The sequence below is a fragment of the Cricetulus griseus genome, chromosome 2 (assembly GCF_003668045.3).
Source record: "Cricetulus griseus strain 17A/GY chromosome 2, alternate assembly CriGri-PICRH-1.0, whole genome shotgun sequence".
Taxonomy (NCBI): Eukaryota; Metazoa; Chordata; class Mammalia; order Rodentia; family Cricetidae; genus Cricetulus; species Cricetulus griseus.
In genome coordinates, this window is record NC_048595.1 from 278,026,452 (window position 1) to 278,046,186 (window position 19,735).

The 19,735-nt window shown below is 39.2% G+C and overlaps 1 protein-coding gene across 1 annotated transcript in view; it reads left to right on the top strand.

Annotated features, from left to right (window-relative positions):
* Adgb (androglobin) overlaps positions 1 to 19,735 on the top strand; it is a 122,181-nt gene that overhangs the window by 58,679 nt on the left and 43,767 nt on the right. The window contains exons 15-26 of the mRNA XM_035438765.1: positions 58 to 241; positions 1,607 to 1,670; positions 3,569 to 3,671; positions 5,938 to 6,079; positions 7,595 to 7,709; positions 9,528 to 9,695; positions 10,865 to 11,000; positions 11,568 to 11,705; positions 14,638 to 14,731; positions 15,499 to 15,633; positions 16,150 to 16,303; positions 18,143 to 18,330. Coding sequence (XP_035294656.1) covers positions 58 to 241; positions 1,607 to 1,670; positions 3,569 to 3,671; positions 5,938 to 6,079; positions 7,595 to 7,709; positions 9,528 to 9,695; positions 10,865 to 11,000; positions 11,568 to 11,705; positions 14,638 to 14,731; positions 15,499 to 15,633; positions 16,150 to 16,303; positions 18,143 to 18,330 — 1,621 coding nt within the window. The remainder of the gene's footprint in view (positions 1 to 57; positions 242 to 1,606; positions 1,671 to 3,568; positions 3,672 to 5,937; positions 6,080 to 7,594; positions 7,710 to 9,527; positions 9,696 to 10,864; positions 11,001 to 11,567; positions 11,706 to 14,637; positions 14,732 to 15,498; positions 15,634 to 16,149; positions 16,304 to 18,142; positions 18,331 to 19,735) is intronic.

Here is a 19,735-nt window from a genome sequence, read left to right on the forward strand (position 1 = left end):
AAAGCCTGTCATTTAACAGGGTAAGATATGCTTGACGTATTTGTACTCTCCCTTCCCCAGATGAACAGACAGAGTTTTCACTGGGTGATACCCATCCACCTGAGGCTATTGGTTTAGAAAGGGATTTGATCAGCCTTACCACAGCAACACAGGACAAATCACAGGAGGATTTTGCAACAATAAATGAGGGTGCTTCCAAAGAAATATGGTTAGATTTTGAAGACTTTTGTGTGTGCTTTCAGTAAGTATTCAAATGCCATCCAGCTGGCTAGATTCTCCTAAATAAATAGAGAGCGCCTAAATAAATAAATAGTATCCTACAGGCTCATAGCAGGGTCTGCTTTTGTGTATTTATATATTGGTCATATGATTCATTGATTCTTAACTATCATTCTAAAGAGGAAAGTAAATATCAGCTTGGAGCTAGCATAATATCAAATACAATTTTTCTTTTTTATTGAAAATAGATTTTTCTCTCATATACTACATCCTGACCATAGTTTCCCTTCTCTCCATTCATCCCCACTCCCCCACACTTCCCCTTTCTCCCAGGTCCTTGCTCTCTCTCTCTCTCTCTCTCTCTCTCTCTCTCTCTCTCTCTCTCTTTCTCTCTCTCTCTTTCTCTGTTTCCTCCTTAGAAATAGCAGGCCTCCAAGAGACAACTCCCAAAAAGAACAAAACAATATACATTAAGACAATGCAAGGCAAAAACCCTCATATCAAGGCTAGAGAAGGCAATCCAATAAGAGGAAAAGAGTTTTAAGAACAGGCAAAAGAGGCAGAGATACACCATTACCCCCTGATAGGAGCCCCACAAAAACACCAAGCTAACAGCCATAACATACATGCCAAGGAAACTCTCTCTCTCTGTTTCCTCCTTAGAAATAGCAGGCCTCCAAGAGACAACTCCCAAAAAGAACAAAACAATATACATTAAGACAATGCAAGGCAAAAACCCTCATATCAAGGCTAGAGAAGGCAATCCAATAAGAGGAAAAGAGTTTTAAGAACAGGCAAAAGAGGCAGAGATACACCATTACCCCCTGATAGGAGCCCCACAAAAACACCAAGCTAACAGCCATAACATACATGCCAAGGAAAGGACCTGGTGAAGACACATGCAAGCCCCATGCTTGCCCCTTCAGTCTCTGTGAACTCATGTGATTTGGTAGGTCATGTTCTCCAGGTGTTCTCCATCTCCTCCTCTGGCTCCTACAATCTTCCTTCCCCTTCTTCTTTGGAATTCCTGTATCTCTGAGGGAAGGGACCTGATAGAGATTTCCAAGTTAGACTCTCTCTTCATATATTGTCTGGCTGTGACTCTGCACCAGCTCCCATCTGCTTCCTGAAGGGAATAATGGATGTATTAAATATCTATCCATATAGTACATTATCAACCAAACCCCACACTAGTCAGTCTCAGTACCTTCTCAAATACTTAAGATGAATTTTACCCACTGAGATCATTTTGTCTCTTTAGAACAACAAGTGCAGCAGTCTCTTCTAGAAGTTTTCTGCCTATAATATTTAAGTCTAAGAAGCTAAACATGTAATACTAACTTTGTATTTAATGGCAATAACCTGTTAGTAATGTTCTCTTTTTCAGCCACATATGTATTTTCCATAAGCCAAGTTCTTATTGTCTTAATTTTCAAAAATCAGAATTCAAGGTAAGAGCATTTAGTTTTCTTTTTATGCATAAGATTTATGCAGAATGACCTCACTAAAATGTACTTTTAAATGTTTCAAGCATTTCTAAATATCTTACACAATTATATTTGATATATCATTTTTCATGGTTTTTTAAATTACTCTTTGTCCAGACCATAAGCAATGCTTGACTAGTTTGCTTCCAAGAGTAGTCCTCCACAGGTTGGGATATAATTGAGATAATGTATGTAAGACACTTAGAAGAGGACCTTTCAGTAAATGATGATAGATGTTGGCTGTCACTATATACAGTTAACACTTTTTGACACCCATCAATCTTTTTTTAATATGTGTCGATAAGTAGTGGCATGGTCAACTTTTCTTTGTTGTGATGTTTTTATGAAGTGATAGTAAATAATTATTTTTTCCTTTAAAAATTGTCCATTTAGTAAAATAAAGTGGCAGGCCTATATAACTCTTTCATTCCTCTGAATGCTTATAACATACATGGTTGTGAAAAAATGTTTTCTTAGACATTGGAGCTTATAGCTTCCCATTGAACCTAAGAGGACAGGTTGGTTGTGGTCTGAGGCCAGGCTTTCCTGTGTTAGTCATTGGTCCTGGTGGTTTTAGCAAAGAGCCAGCGGCTACAGCACACCTCTTAGATATTCTCTTGATGCTCAGTGTGAGGATGGGAAAGAGACCTTTGAAAGTCATTCATAAATGTCTTTGGGGACTGCCAATGCCCCAACTGCTAAACCTTAAAAATGAGCCCCTTGTAGGGACTCCTAATAGACACATGTTGGGATGGAAGATCCAAAGCCCTTCACATGCAAATAGTGAGTATTTGAAACAACTGTCAATATCACTAGGAAACATGAAATAAATTGTTAGATGGTAACTAATAGAAGATATTGGAGGAGGAAGTGATTTTGATCTCATGTCATGCCAGACATTTTTAGCAATTATTTTATAGTTTATGAATAACAAGGTTTTCTTTTCTTACAGTGTGACTAGAGATTCATCATTCTTATCCTAACTGTTTTTTAACTATTGTGGTAAAGTAGTATGTCTGTGACACACTTCCAAAACATAATGAAAACTAGCTTTGTTTACCATGTTAAAGAGCTGTGGAGTTGAGAAGCAATAAGAAGGCAATAGTCATGAGTACAGTGATAGAGTCAGGCTTGCTTTTCAACCCTGACTTTGCTACCTACAAAATGGGGCCTTTGGCAACCCATTCATACTGCTTTGCATTTTCTTGGGAATTAAAACTACCCATAGATCCCTATAGATGGAAGTCTTAACTATGTAGCTGTATATGACAGAATTAGGACTACTCATAGTTCCCTATAGATTCACGGAAGTCCTAACCATGTAGTCATATATGACTGACTTTCTAAAGAACTCTCACCTGAACAATCACTTCACTATATCTCTAAGAAAATACCTCACTCTGGACACCATCAAACCATGGTTATATTTCTGAAGACCTTGTGAGAAGAATGAAAGAAAAGGTTTTTGTTGTTGATTTCCCCCATGTAACACTGGAAAATGCCTAAATGAATCCCTATTAGGAAACTTCATTTGCTACCATGCTCAATCTGTGCTTTCTTGCCTGTCTGTAGCTGATTTTCTGCCCTCAGCCTGCTCTCTTTCTCATCATGTTATTCCTGGAATTGTCAGTTCCCTTATTTTTGTTCATGGAGAAGAGTTTCCTAATTCAGCAGCCAGACTCTTCCAAGGTCCCAGCCCCAGCTGCCATGGATTATTGCATGGATTTACTTCCTTTTATTAGACATGTAATGTGTTGACTGTGGTCCATAGAATGCAGTAAGTTTCTCACTATGTGTGAACTTCACTGTGATGGACAGGCTGAATGGACTGATAAGCTCGATGCTGCTCTGATTCCTCGCAGTTCTCAGAAGAACGTGTGCCCTACTATCTGTTTGTGGACAGCCTGAAGCCTATTGAACTACTGGTTTGCTTTTCTGCTTTGGTGCGCTGGGGGGAATCTGGAGGTAAGAGGGTTCTGAAAGTGTGGTAGTCTGGGTGTCCAGAGCACAGGTGGGTTAGGGAACATGTAACAACAAGGTTTTCAGTCCATAGGTGATGAAACTATCTCTTGTCAAGAATTACAGAGGCCTGCTCCTGCCACCACTTCTGTTGCCCTTGCTCCTCCAACACTGGGGAATGTGCTGACTCTTGCCACTTATTCTTTCTTGGACACAGGCTCTTGTTCATGTCTTTGACATGTTCCCTGTTGCTTTTCTTTTCAACTCTACCTGTCATCATTCTTATTTTCTTTGTCACTCGATCTGACAATGATCAGAAATAATCTTTTCCTTGAGCCCATTTTGGGTTCTTCTGTGAATTTTGGTCTCCTTTCCCTTTAAGTTATGTACAGGAGGCTTGTCCCCAGTGTGGTGCTGTTCAGTCAGAGAGATATTTATGTGTTAGAGACTTATGGGAAATAACTAAGTCTGTAGAAGTGCTGCACATAGATTGTGTTAAAGCTGGTCTCAGGCTAATTTAAATTAATTAAATAAAGTCTCATTAAATCTCTCTCCAGAGTTTGCTCTCTCCAGATTCCAAGCCTTATAATTCCTGACTCTAACAAGCCCTCCATCCATCTATGCTATACCTGTCTTTATATGTCCACCACTCTTTTCATGATCGCTTTCCTCCTACTCCAGTATAAGTTCTCTGGAAAATCACTGCAATTGTATCCTTTTGTGTGCCCTACCAGACATGCCCAGACTTTTGACATAGTGACATATCCAAAGTCCAATCTAGGGAGGGATGCAATCCACTTAACAAAAAACAAAATCTCATAATGTTTTAAGAAAGTTGATGATTTTGTGCTGGGCTGCAGGCATAGCTATATTTAGCTACATAAAGCTACCTGTGGTCCGTGGACCACATGTTGAACATGCTAGCTAATAAACACACTTGCCCTTACCTCTTTCCATTGCCCTTCCTTGATAAGCATCTCAGTATTAAACTCAACTCTGCCGAATCTTTGGCTTCCAGAGAGCATCTGAATATGACTGGGAAAAGGATATCCTTCCTGCCAGCCCACTCAAAGCTGAGGAACAGAACTCAGCAAGGCCCTCCTCTCCAGGCAGTTCGTGCTCCTTCTCCTACTGTTCTCACAAAAGACTACTTGAAACTTTGAAGTTTCCCTTCTTCAGGTCTTTCACATCTACTCTTACTTGCATTCATTTTCAGTTTGAAGCCATGCTGCTGATTTCAGTGAGAAATGGTAGGTCTCATTTCTCCACACAAACTCCCTGAGGCCCCACATGCCTTGCCTCTTCTTTAAGTGGGTGGACTTCCCTGCTTGTACAGGCCAACTGACACATACAAGTGACCATTCTTGGGCTCCTTGGCCTATTTTGTTAAAGCTTATCTGTAACTCAAGTTAACCATGTCTCAACTTCTCAAGAATTAAATATTCCGACCATATTAAAGGTGAAGGCTTTTACACTTCAGCTTGAAACCCAATTGCTTGAATAGCAAATATTACATAAAGGGTGCCAAATAAATATTCATTTAGTAAACTTTCCAAAATTTAGTGATCTCAGTTTAATACATCTTCCTAGCTAACAACTCTGAAGTCCTTGTGTTCTAGAACATGGGAATTGTACAGGCGTGAGGATACTGTCATTGCAAATTCATCCTGAGAGTTTTTTTTTTTGAAGGCAAAATTCATTGTGTTCTCAGTCATTGATGAAAAATAATTATTGTTGCTCATTTAAATCATTTAAAGCTTACTTGATAAAATTTTTATTCCTTGAAACTTCTATATAATTCAAAGACTTCTGGAATTTGAAAGACAAACATTTAGATAGACAAGAGAATATTTTAATATTAATACCACCTTGGCAATCTCTTCTTATTACAGATATTATACAATTTTTCCCATTAAAGTTGCATCTTGAGAGACATTCTAATTACGCAAATAGAGATGATAATAAAATAGTAGCCAACTATGAAGAAACATTTGCACGTGTCGCTTCCCTAAGTTTTCTCTTCCTAGGTTTTCTGTCTGAGGAGACAATGACAAAGAGCAAACTGGACAGGAAGGCAGCACAATAGCCAAGCTAGGTGCTATGTCCCATGCTTATGTATTTAGCTTCTGGCATTTCAGGGTTGCTTTTAGAATATCATCAGTACCTGATTCACCTTCATGATTATTTATGCTGTTACTGAACAGAAAGCAATGCAAGTGGAGGATGGCGATCCTTCCACAATCACATTTCAACACATCTCCTTTATCCAAAGCCTTAACAAAAGACAGTCCTCATGTGGAGCCTGGACTCCTGACAGCTGAAGCCATCACCTGGAAGTCCCTGAAGCCTCTCAGTGCAATTTTGAGGATCCACACCTATGCTACGAAGGCTGCCATGGTGCGCCTGCCTGTCGGGTAGGTCTGGCTTCTTTTTCCCATGTTTATGTCTTTTATACTGTTGACTAATAAATAAGCAATTGGAGTTCTACATTATTCTTTCTGAAGTGATTCAACAAGGCACCTGTCCATCATTGGGATTCTAGAGAGAGAGAATCTTACCAACAGGATGCCATTCGAAGAGGGCTCATTGTTGGGAGTTCTGGGGCTGAACATGTAAAAAAAAACATGGCTTAAACCTGCTTAAACACAGAGGTTTCTAAAATGAATCCATCAACAACACCTCTTGTGTTCTCATAAATCTTACTGGTCTTTAGCAAGAATTTCGTTTGATTCCATTTAGATTATACAAGAGAATGTCTTCCTACTAACCTGGAATTTCACCTGTGGTGTGTTTTTGTTAGACACGATTTTAATTATGATAAAGCTTAATTATGGTAAGGCTAGGCAAACACATCACACTTTCTTTCCAAAGGAAATTACATATAATGGAAGTGTTTTCTTGATTTTAGTACATAAAATTAGGGTGACTGTCTTGAATTTCAAATGGAAAATATTCTTACTAGATTTTTTTCCCTTTAAGTTCAATCATAATTGTGTGTGATCAGTCAAGAGTTACAGACTGTGCAGAAAGCAATCTCCAAGCAGCAAAAGTAAATGCTAAAACAATGTGTATTGTGCACCTAGAAGAGCTAGAAAATAATAAAATTTAAAAAAGCATAATTTCTCAATCTAGACTCTGTAGGGAGGGGTTCTCTAGAAATCAAAATAATTCTGTGAGATTATCTAATGCAGTGGTTCTCAACCTTCCTAATGGTATGACACTTTAATACAGTTTCTCATGTTGTGGTGGCCCCCAGCCATAAAATTATTTCATTGCTACTTCATAACTGTAATTTTGTTACTGTTACAAATCATAATACAAATATCAGTGTTTCATAGGCAACCCCTGTGGAAAGGTAGTTCCACCCTCAAAGGGGTCATAACGCACAGGCTGAGAACCACTGATACAACTATTGACACACCCAGGACAAGGGTTTTAAAAGGAGAGTCTTGAAGTTGCACCTCCCCACACACACCCTAAGCCACAGGTGTGTTTCAAGCATCCTCTTAAGAGTCTAAATGGCCAGTAATTGAGGAAAGTGATTGTCTCTGTCTTCAGTGATACAGACAGTAGATGGGAAGGAGAGAATGAACATATATGGAATGATGTGTTTGTGAATCTGCAACACTCTATATAGTCACAGTATGTGGGAGGCATCTTCAGTGTGTGAAAGTTTGTCATTTTTGTCTAATTATTTATGTTTTCTGCAACCAGCAATACACAGATTTCATGATATCTGAGGGTGAGAGTGGAAATCCAAAGGTATATATATATATATTATATACATATATATATATATATATATATATATATATATATATATATCTTCCCTAACTTTTGACTCCAAACTCTGATCTAACAGCTATCAGAGGTGAAATACATTCAGCATAGGAAGAGCATGGTCTTCATATGGTGTTCATTCTCTCTAGGAGGCACATGCTACTCTTCAGTGCATATTCCCCAGTGGGACACGCCATACATGTCTGTAGCATGGTGACATTTGTCATTGGGGACGAAGATGTTGTACTGCCCAACTTTGAGCCGGTAAATATCGTAGCAAACCTTCTACCTTATCTCTGGTTTCAAAAGTTTAAACTCAATCTTCTTTTGATTTTTGAAATGTATTTAGCTTTCACCCTCCCTTTTTAACCTATTAAATTATCCATATAATTCTTCAAGAAATGTTCAAATGTAATCTGCATACTTAACAATTTAAAGTCTGTAGGAAAACAAGCAAAATTAATTCTTCTCCATAACTAGACCCACTGCTGCTCTGTTTCATCTTTCATATCTGTCACCTTCTCAGGGAGATGCATTCGGCCTTTGGAGAGATGAAGCACCAGTGCCATCCTTTGGAATGCCATTTAGTTTGAGCAGTTCTCCCCCTTTCATCCTTTCCTTACTCTGAGTGTATCCCCAGGATTCAGAGTATTCATTGTGACTTCCTGGAAACGTCCATCACCTCTTCCCTCTCTCTTCTTGGTCTTTCCTCTGTTTCTCTTGCTCCTTTCTCTGCTTTGAAGAGAAAATGCATGCAGCAAATCCACTCAAACCCTTTCTTGTTTACCATGTCCTCCATCTATGTTTGTGCCTAGGGGAGGTTAGAATTTGTATTTTCTGCTATATGACTACTGATACTTCCTCATCTCTAGTAACTGTAGTAGCACGTTCTCGATGGGCCTGCCAGCCCCAAATAATGACACAGAGACTTGTTAAAATTTATGAAAGCCTGACCTTAGCTTAGACTTGTTCCACCAGCTCTTATAACTTACACTAACCTATTTCTATTAATCTGTGTTCTGCCACATGGGTTTTTAACCTCTCCTTCATTCTATATGTTCAGCCCCCTACATTACATGTCTCTGCTGGTGTTGATTCGCCCCCGCCCCCAAATTTCTCTCCCCATAAGTCCTGCCTAACTACTTCCAGCCTAACTATTGGCCATTCAGATCTTTATTAAACCAATTGGAAGGCACCTTGGCAAAAGCACAGTGTACAAAATGATTATCCCACAGCAAATAACTCGCTAAATAATCAAGATGAAACAAACAAACAACAACAACAACAAAAAAAAACCCCAAGAAAACAAGCTAAAAACTCCAGATGGTGCCAACATGGGATTCTCCAAGGTAGCCTAGTCTCAGTCCTGTGAGCATCTATGGAACAATGATTGCACTATGGCACCCCTAGAGAAACAATAAAGATGGCTCAGTTTTCCTGACTTTTTCTATGCAGGCATGTTCTGTGCCAGGCAATTCCAGCACCACCCAATAAACACCGTCCAAGACAGTCCTAGAACATCTCATATTGGGTTGATTCCTTGAATCTCTGTCAGTCTGGAGTCCTTACTGTTTCTCAGAATGGGTAGCTGGAGGGAACCAGCAGCCGAAGCTAGTCCACCATCTGGTGGTTTGTTTTTTTTTTTTTTTTGTTTTGTTTTTGTTTTTTGCTCACTTGTTTGTTTGTTTGTTTGTTTGTTTGTTTAAATCTTGCAAGACCCTTTCCCTAGAATCTTCTCTGCCCTTCAGTACTCAAAATCCCAGTCTTCATCAGTCTAACATCTTAGACACCCTTTAGAACTGACTCTAGACATTAAAACTATGGAGTTTTCCCTGACTGCACCACAGGGCTAGTGCTCTTCTGATGCAGTCCTTTTCCTAGGACTTCCAGCCCTTGTTTCATGTGTCACAGACCATAGCATCGAGTAAAATGCTCAGTCCAGTCAAATCCTCTACAAATGAAATAGCCTTGAATCAGTCATATATCTCAGGATTTTCTCCCCAGGAAGTTGAACATTTGTGAACTTGGTTGCTCTTAACCAGACATGCGGATGGCTGTTGCATGTGCGCTCTGTCTTTACAGGAGAGCTACCGATTTACAGAACAGTCTCTAACAATTATGAAAGCTATTGGAAATGTGATTACTAGTTTCAAAGACAAAGGTAAATTGTCTGCAGCTATGAGGGATCTACAAGCAGCTCACTACCCTATCCCCCTCTACAACAAAGAACTCACTGCTCAACACTTCCGGGTAAGCACTTCTGGTCCGAGGCTCACAGCAGGAAAGATGCATGAGATGAACCCCAAACGCTGGGTCTAGCTGGAGAAGTGGTTTGCATGGGGACTGTTTCTTTGGAAAGTGATTGCAGGGAACAGAGAGGAATCTATAAGATGAGAAACAATGAAATTAGTTAAAGAATATGATAATTGCAGCTATGGGCTACTGAGACCTGCTCATGCAGAGGCTCCTGCTAAGCTGTGAAGGATGTCTCCATAAAGGAGAAGAAATGCTGGCACTGAGCCAGCAGTGGTTTTTCAATAGTTCAGGTTGACCTCAGAACATTAGCCTCCTCACTCTTATAAGAGAAGTTTCTGCAGGGGCTGAGTAGCATTCTGGCATCCTAGATAGCCTGGGGAGGGGAGGTCAGGGTACTTCTGTTTGTCTCTTGAGGAAGAAAAGTGAGAGGTACTGGTCCACCCCAGCTGCAAGGCAAGTGTGTGATATTGCTTTGTTTTGTTTTTTCCTGTTGTTGTTTTGTTCTATTCTTTTTAACGTCCATGCTATTGACATTAGCTAAATTATTTTTGTTATGAGAATGCCTCATGCACTGTGGAGTGTGTTACAGATGACTTGTTTTCACTGCATATGCCAATAGCATCCAATTTTGACACCAGAGAATGTCTCAGACCTTATCACATGACCTTTAAGGGAGAGGTTTCATTGCCAGAATGAAAAATATAGGTCATTCAATTAAACTGTAATTTAGCGTTAACTAATAGTATACATCATGCTTAATATAAGCACAAGTAAAAATTTCTTTACACTAAAAGTGTATTTTATTGTTATTCCCATGTAAACTGATGTTGGATGTTGTTGGCAAAGTATAAACTAATACTGCCCCCAACCTAGAAGAGCACCTTGCCAAGCAGAGGAGAAAGGAACCATTTTATTGTTGTATGAGCATCAAGGTAGAATAACAGTATGTATCCCAGCCAATCAACTGAATGGGCAGTGGCAAATGTCACACATTCAAACAGATGCAACTTTTGCATATATGCTCTCAACAGTGAAGAACAGCTCAGCTCCATACATTGTCCAACCTAGATTGTGCCATTATTGCTAATTTTGTGTGTGTGTGTGTGTGTGTGTGTGTGTGTGTGTGTGTGTGTGTGTGTGTGTGAATATTTCATCTTTTTCAGGTTTTCCACATATCATTGTGGCGTTTATTGAAAAAATCTCAAGTAGCCAAGCCTCCTTTAAACTTCAAATTTGCATTTCGGGCTATGCTTTTAGACACAGACTTACTGGATTCCTTTGCAGAGGATGCCTCTTTAGGTACTGATTCATTTTAAGTATCTGAGAGTGCAGTGGTGATAATTCAAAAAGGTTATGTTCAGCTGTTGGGTAGCAGAGACAACAAATCTGCCAGACAGCCATGGAGGTCAAGCCTTCTCTAGGATGTTCCAAGGGCTCCCAAGGTCTGCAGGGAAGACTTCCTAATCCTTATCATATATACTTCCAGGGGAACCCAAAATTTTGTATATTCACCATTGACCTACCTGGTATTTATTAAGGAACTTTTGGGAGATGCCCCAAATCAGTTGCCTTCCTTCCTCCCTCTTACCACATTTTATTCTCACTATTCTATTTTCTTTCAGTTCTGAGGGAAGCTTCTGGATATTTTCTGATGAGAATCTAAGGCAGGTCATTGAAATATCACAGCCTCATGCATGTTCTTTCCTCCAGACATTTACCTAAGCTCAGTGGACAATGTGAAATAAGATGTTCAATCCATCTTTGTGGAATTTTCTATGTCTGAAGGCTTCCATAGTTGCAGGCATTAAAGTTTTGGGAAATGATTAAATATAAATTCCAACCCAGTGTTTGTCTTTTTCTTGCCAGCGGAATGGGTAGACCTTAAGTACACTATGCCAATAAATGAGAAGGAGTATTCTCCCGAGGAAATAGCTGCTGCAGTGAAAATTCAATCCATGTGGAAAGGGACCTATGTCAGGATGCTCATGAAAGCCAGAATGCCAGGTATGGTGTTGAGATCCTTGAAATGGTCCGGCATGTATGGGAATGGGTGTCTCATTGTGTGCATGAAGGTATGTTAGAATCACCCTACTTTACAGAAGAAATTTAAAAAGTACAGAAATCCCCAGAGGCAAGGAGATGGTTGGAGTTCATCTTCTCATTCTCAAAATGAGAGTCAGTGAGTACAATGAATATTTACTGAAAGAATAAATGTCAGGGCTGGGACAGTGAGGTAGAAAAGTGCTTTCTACACAAGCATGAGGGCTGGAATTCAGATCCCAGATTCTGCAGAAAAGCTTCCCAGGTGTGGTGACACAATAGGCACAGCCCTTGGGAGGCAGACAGAGGGCATCCCTGTGGCCAGCTGTCCAGCCAGATGAACCACATCAGGGAACTCGGGTTTCTGCAAGAGACCCTGCAACTAAGAAAGACACCTGACCTCAACATCTGGCATCCAAGTGTATGAGCACACTTGCATGTGTCCATTGAACATTCGTGTGTCCATGCAGATGCACACATGCACTGATAACACACACTACACATTGAAATAGAATGCACATTCTATGAATCATTGAGAAAAATGATCAGCTTAATTTCCGAATCTGTTGTGAGTTCTTTTCAATCATCCCCAGTTTGGTCGTATCAGTTTGTAATGTCAGTCAAGTAGGAGATTATTGTACATTTTCAGACTGAATGCCACAGAAGTGCTTCTATGCATAATGAGGCTGATGTTAATTTAGAGGCAAAGATGTTTCTATATGCTTTAACATTTGTGAAGTGAAATGTTTTCAGGTGTATCAAATGAATTATGGGGGAGAAATGCCTATTTCAAATGAAAATTCAAAAGGTGTATTCAATCATCATTTTCATCATGTGATATCCTTTTGAGAGGAAAGGTTTGTCTAGGAGAGAACATTTTAGTTTATTCAGACATTTTGTTATAAAAATATCTCTATGGAAAACATTTTAGTGACAATACTGAAATTTTTGTCTAGGGAATGAAAAGTCTAAATATTGAAAGGGTATTCCTTCCTTCCTTCCTTCCTTCCTTCCTTCCTTCCTTCCTTTCCTTCCTTCCTTCCTTCCTTCCTTCCTTCCTTCCTTCCTTCTTCCTTCCTCCTTCCTTTTTTGGTTTTGTGAGACAGGGTTTCTCTGTATTGTTTTGGAGGCTGTCCTGGAACTAGCACTTGTAGTCCTGGCTGGCCTCAAACTCACAGAGATCTGCCTGCCTCTGTCTCCCAAGTGCTGGGATTAAAGGCTTGTGCCACCAACACCTGGCTACCCAAAAGTTTTTAAAAACATATAGTAAATAGTTTGTGATAGAAAATATTACAAATATAGGCATGATGCTTCACTAGTATAGTTCTGACACTCAGAAGGGTAGAGGATTGCTACTGTTGGTGTGAGGCTGACCTGAGACCCCATATCAAGAAAGAAGGAAGGGAGGGAAGGAGGGAGGGAGGGAAAGAGGGAAAGAGGGAAGGAAGGGAAAGGAGAAAGAACAAGTTGGAGATAGAAATAAATTATAAATGTTTGATTTTAATGTTTTTCTTCATTAGAAAACAAACACATTCATAAAACTCACTATATGGTAAAATGTTGTGATTCTATGAGTAGCAACTATTCTAATCATATTATGATTTTGATTCTCTCTGTAAGTAGTCACTATTATATTTATATTGTAACTTTTTTCCATTGTGAGAACTATGAAAAATGTAAGCAGTTTCATAATGTAGTTCTTTCACTCTACTCATATTCATTGAATGAATCTCAGGGGGACACACCCATGATGGTGACAGTCTCAGAGAAGCTGGCCAAATGAAGCCTCAGCCCCATTACATCAGGTGCGAAACAGATAAGCAAAGATGCTATGGCTCCCATTTCAGATCCAGAAGAGCAGGAAAGGCATTCAGGACAATAAGGAAGGCCTGGGAGTGCATATTTCTGACATGTTGACTCTGAGATCATTACTCATGATGGCATTTCATCTGCCCACCCATCAACTATGAAACCATTTGTGGGCAGTGCCATAGACTGAGGTTTCTGACATCCATCCAGGTGTATTCCTTACAATAATTAGGTAATTGCTTTTTTGTAAGCTAAGGTTTTCCACAGGAGTTTTGCTTAAGATGTCCTTAAGCAAACTATTTCATGAGTCTCTTAAACATGCAAGAACCCATGTTTTGAGGCTAAAGATGAGAGGAAACAGCTGAATACTGTGAATAGTGCTGAATAGTGCTCTCATGTAGTCATTTATACCTTTATGATTTAAATAATCTTTTGCTGCTTAAAACTTGAGAGCCTGGAGTCATCTTACTTGTGGATTGTGGAGGTCTCTGCAAGCAGCATGGCCATCAGAGTATTGATCCACAAGAGGCAAGAAGGAAGTCCAGTTCAGTAGGACTCAGACACTGGTGTCAGTTCAAACTTCAAGAGTCCGACCCCTGGTAGTTTATTTTAGGCATTGAGCACAGCACAATTTGGGTGTTTCCTAGTAACAATTAACTCAGGCCCAAGTGCACAACAAAACTTAAGACATGACTACATCAAAACTCTTACAAAGTGACATTGTCCATACAAATAGTTTCTGTAGATTAACTAAAGAAGACAGGCTCAAGATAAACAAACTCATGATAGGATCTGGGATAGCTGATGTGACCTGGCCATACAGATAGCTCAGAGGTTACTAGACTATTCACCACATCCATTCACAACCTTCAGGCTGGAAAGCAGGTTATCACCTTTTTCTTTGAAGAGACAACCCTGTGTGTTTAACATTCCTGCTTTCTCTAGCACTTATCTGTGAGCACAAGGACCTACATGCCTCCTACAGGGGATTGCAAATTCTTTATCTGCAAACTGAACACTGTGTTCAAGATCATTGTTCAGACATCTTATGGATTTTATTATTATTATTATTACTATTATTATTTAGACACAAAAGAAAATGCCAGCGTTTCGGATACCCTTCAGAAAATTTGGGCCGTATTAGACATGAATATGGAACAGTATGCACTTTCTCTTCTAAGGTAAAGAACATCTCTAGTCCTCTTCTAGCTAAAGAATACTTCTACATTTCCAGTAAAGAACTGTCATCTATGGCCATAATGACCTCTATCCCAGATATCACCTGAGACATTGTGAAAAAGATCCAAGATTCCTGGTGCTTTTAAGGCTAGATCCAGACTCAGGCAGGAAGAGAGGAGGAATCCATCCCATCAATTCTCACCCTCTTGTGGAAGATGCCACAGGCTTCCCTGCAGGGAGCAGACAGATCTCATGATTCATTCAAGTCAGTTCCATGAGCCAGACACATAGAGAAAGGAAATTCTAACATTTTACTCTCATTTGTGCCCTTTGTTTTTCATCACTGAATTTCCCAAACCCATTGATCACATTAACTTTACAAGCTCCAACATGTGGATCCTTTGTGGCCTTGATCTAGTTTACAACTGCTTAGCCTGCTTCCATCTCCCCAGCTCTAGAGCTTAAACATCCAGCCTTCTTTCCCATCTCTGAACATTACTTACTCCCTTGCTTGGGAATTACATTCTCTTTCAGTTAAAATCATCAGACAACTGCAAGTGCCCTTGAAATGTCATTCAAGACTGACCCAGAATGCGCTTCTCTCTTTTGGCACCAGTTGCCCCAAATCACATAGTGCCTCTTTGATCTCAGTCAGGAAAACAGTGGCATCTGATATTTTGCTATCTCAAGGGATACTTCTCTTCTGTAAATGGAGTTTATTTCAAAAGTGCCTAGTCATTTCGTATTCAACTTATTTTCCCATTTCTAGACTAATGTTTAAGAGCAAGTGTAAGTCTATGGAGTCTTACCCATGCTATCAAGATGAAGAAACCAAGATGGCCTTTGCTGACTACACAGTGAACTTTCCAGACCAGCCACCAAATTCTTGGTTTATAGTATTCAGGCAAGTGGTGCATGTTGCCATCTTCAGATGACATGCAGTGTTCAGACCTGGAGTTTCAGGAATAAAAGTATAATTAGCAGTAAAATTATAAGCCTGTAGACTGCTTTCTATTTGGCTAAAACTTTTTGATACATATACATAAATTTTCTTCTACATGTATGATGGGATGCCAGAGAATTTTTATCAATAGTCTTTACATCAAAATATGAAAATGTAACCAATTTTTAGATTTTCAGTGAATATGTTTACCTAATAAATCAGTCTGTTTCCAGTGTAACATTAGATAACATTTATTTCCAAGCAATAGCATATTGGGTACAAGTCATGAATGTTGAATAAAATGGAAGTCTGCAATTGTACATCAAACAGCACAGTAATAATAACTTGAAATAGAAAAGATATGTAAGCCTTTTAGTTATTTGCAATTTTAAGGTTTTACAAAGGTTCTGTGGGGCTAAATTCTGTTTAAAGCATTAAGAGTCATACTAAGAAAGTCATGTGCTTTTGTGATTACAGGGAAACATTTTTGGTTCCTCAAGATATGATCATACTCCCCAAAGTATATACTACTCTTCCGATCTGTTTGCTGCATGTTGTTAACAATGACACGATGGAGCAAGTGCCAACGGTGTTTCAGAAGGTGGTGCCTTGCCTTTACCCCAAAAACAAGGTAGGTGCAAAGTGTATCATCAGATGTGAAAAAAACAGTGGTGAATGGGAGCTCCTAAGCCAGTGGCAGGCAGATGAGCTTGCAGTCTACCTAGGAGGAAGAGGCCATTGTTTTAATGAGACTGAATGCTGCAGCATACTTCACATTCTGGAAAGAACACATTGCACATGCCCATTGTTGAACCCAAAGCCATATCAGATCCAGAAACAGATCCAGGAGTTCATTTGGTCCTATACTGAAACAGGCCAGGCTTGCCTCTATCTTACATGTAGCCTTTGTTCTTCTCTTAAGCATTTGGTGATGGTGGCTGGAGAAGGCACTGAGATCACATGCCCGGCCCCCTCCCTCACTCTTTGAAGGTAGCATGACTTTATCAGGCCAAGAAACATATAGGCTGCCTGCTGAATGGATAAGAGACCCTGGCCTTCCGTCAGATGTTTCCTGTCTGGGTATTTTAATCTCCTCTTCATGTTTTCAGTTACTTTTCCCATTAGGGAACCATGACAAGTGTAGTGGACATGGGCTACAAATGAAGAGAGCTGTTTTTGCTCCTAACTTCCATTCTTTAGCCCTGTGGTTTTGAATTTGATTATTTCCCCTCTGGATTATGATTGTAGTTTTCTTTTGAGGTTCATTTCAGTCTATAACCTCACACATTATTTTATGTAAATTAGACATCCCTATCTAATGAATGTCTAATGAATATTGGCTTCAGAAGGATGGGGAATAGATATAAAATGTATTAATTCAATAAGAAGCTACCATTTTAATTTATGGTCACTGTGTTTACTACTTGTTGAAATGATATTCATATTTCCTTTATTTTGGTAACATTTATCATTTCCCGCACATCAAGCATGCCTTTGTGAACTGAATTTAACCCATTATATTTCTTCCTGCTCTATATTCTCCTTCATGGCCTAATGTATGACATTTCATCAAGAATTCCAGGACTGTGAAATTTCCCTTACCTGTGAATGCTACCTTCTACAGCAGAATGTCCTGTATTAAGTTCAGTGTTAGAAAATAATTCAGGTCCTTCCATAACAAATTTGTTTTTACACATAGACAATTTTTGCATTGTCACTTACCAAATTTGACTTAGATTTCTGTTAAACAGAAACAATTTAATTTGTGATCACACATATTAAAAATAAGAAAGCTCAAAAGTAAGGAAATGGTTTTATCTAAAGCAGTGGTTCTCAGCTTTCCTAATGCTTCAACCCTTTAATATAGTTCCTTATGTTGTGCTGACCCCCAAACTTAAAATTATTTTCATTGCAGCTTCATAACTGTAATTCTTCTACTATTATGAATCTTAATGTGCTTTCCAGTGATCTCAGGCAACCCCTGTGAAAAGATCATTCAACCCCCAAAGGGTCATGAACCACATGTTGAGAACCCTGGGTCTAAAGGAAGAGTCTAGCAACGTCCTTTGAAGCTTGATAAGGATTCTTATTGGAATGAGGCTTGCAAATGTATATTCTTTTTTAATTAAACAAATAGAAATTTTCTCCCACTTCTTTCATAATTCCTCAAAGACCAAACAGTGGGATCCAGGACACCGACCTGTGAGATTTCCCAGCATTTATTTATATCTAAACCAGGGATTCACACAAGCTAAGCAAGCATCCTACCACTTGGGTACACCCTCAGCCCTAAGATGATCATTTCTAGGAAGGATTTTAAACATAACATTAACAGCTTAATGGTTGTTAGGAGATCCTGGACTCCATGCGGATATCAGTATAGTAGCACATTTATTTGAATGTGTGGACCACATATTTGAGAGACTCTTGGCAATATGAATTCTATGTGTGTTATTGCCTTCTCTTTTAGAAGGGATACACTTTTGTGGCTGAAGCATATACTAGTGACGCATATGTGTCAGGTGCACGATGGAAACTGCGGCTCATTGGCTCTGACAACCCACTTCCATTTCTCTCCCGAGATACTCCATGCAGCACCTTCATCTTGAAGGAGATCAAAGACTACTACATCCCTAATGACAAGAAAATCCTGTTCAGGTACAAGTATATAATAGACGGTGTTCTTTAAAGTATTAATATTTTTATTAAAACGAATTCGTAATTCTGAATGCATTAATTTTTTAAAGATTTATTTATTATGTATACAACAATGTTCTGCCTGCATGCATGCTTGCACACACCAGACCTCATTACAGATAGTTGTGAGGCACCATGTGGTTGCTGGGAATTGAACTCAGGACCTCTGGGAAAGCAGCCAGTGCTCTTAACCTCTGAACCATCTTTCCAGCCCGCATTAAATTTTAATTTCTGTAATTTTATAGAGATAACTAATTAACACTAGCATGGCTAAATGACTGCTCAATCAAATCTATAGAGTTTCAAATAATAATAATACCATTTCTTGGGCTTCATTTTACTTGACTTTCACTATAGATTCTTTCTGATCTCTTATGGTTATTTGACTTTCTCCTCAATCTGCCCATCTGTGACTACTCTCTACTGTGTGTGTGTGTGTTGGGGGCAGGTCCTTGTATGTCACTCCAACCTTCTTTTCATGATCACCTATTCACACCCCTTGAATGGTCCTAGTACTGGCTCCCCTTTCTTTCATAATTGCTTCTGTGGATTCTAATACTGACATATCATCCCTCTCTGTGTGTCTCCCATCTCTTCACAATGCTCCTGCACTATGTCAGGTGCTTCATCATGTTTATCACACTCCCTTCTTAATTTATATGTTTTTCCTTTATTACTGACATACATATTTGCAATTACTATAAAATGTTTTTAACTTTCCACTGACTGTAGAATAAAACTCAAGCTACAGAGTGTACCGTTCAATGCTCTTGCCCAGCCACCAACCACTAGCCAGGGCTGCCTCTCAGTAGAACAAAAGGTTCCCTTCAGATAAGTAAGCTGTACAAATTCTGTTTCCTACCATACTTCCTTATTGTGTGATATTCCATCTTCATTGTGCCACTTTGAAAAAAAGCTAATGATAATTTTCCAAATGTAAACCCTTTGTATTGAAATCCCAAATATAAGTAGTTGACTCAGGCGCCATTTCTGTGCTAAACATTTTATGTAGTGTATACACATTTTAGCTGATTATTTGTGCATTGGCCTCTATGAGAATTAATGTTTGTTAATTTAGCTTTATTGAAAATAGATTCTTCTCTCATAGAATACATCGTGAACAGTTTTCCCTCCCTCCACTTCTCTGAGCTACTTCCTAACTCCCCTCTCCCCCAGAGTCACTCACCCTCTATTTTCTCTTCAGAAAAGAGCAGAACTCCAAGAGATGACAGCCAGACTAACTGAGGGCCAGACACATGTCCTTTCAACATGGGAACTAGCACAGTGCCCAATGCATGGTTGGCCTGCATTAAATATTTTCTCTTTTTAATAGAAAACATTCTTTCACGTGAACTTAGAGAACACA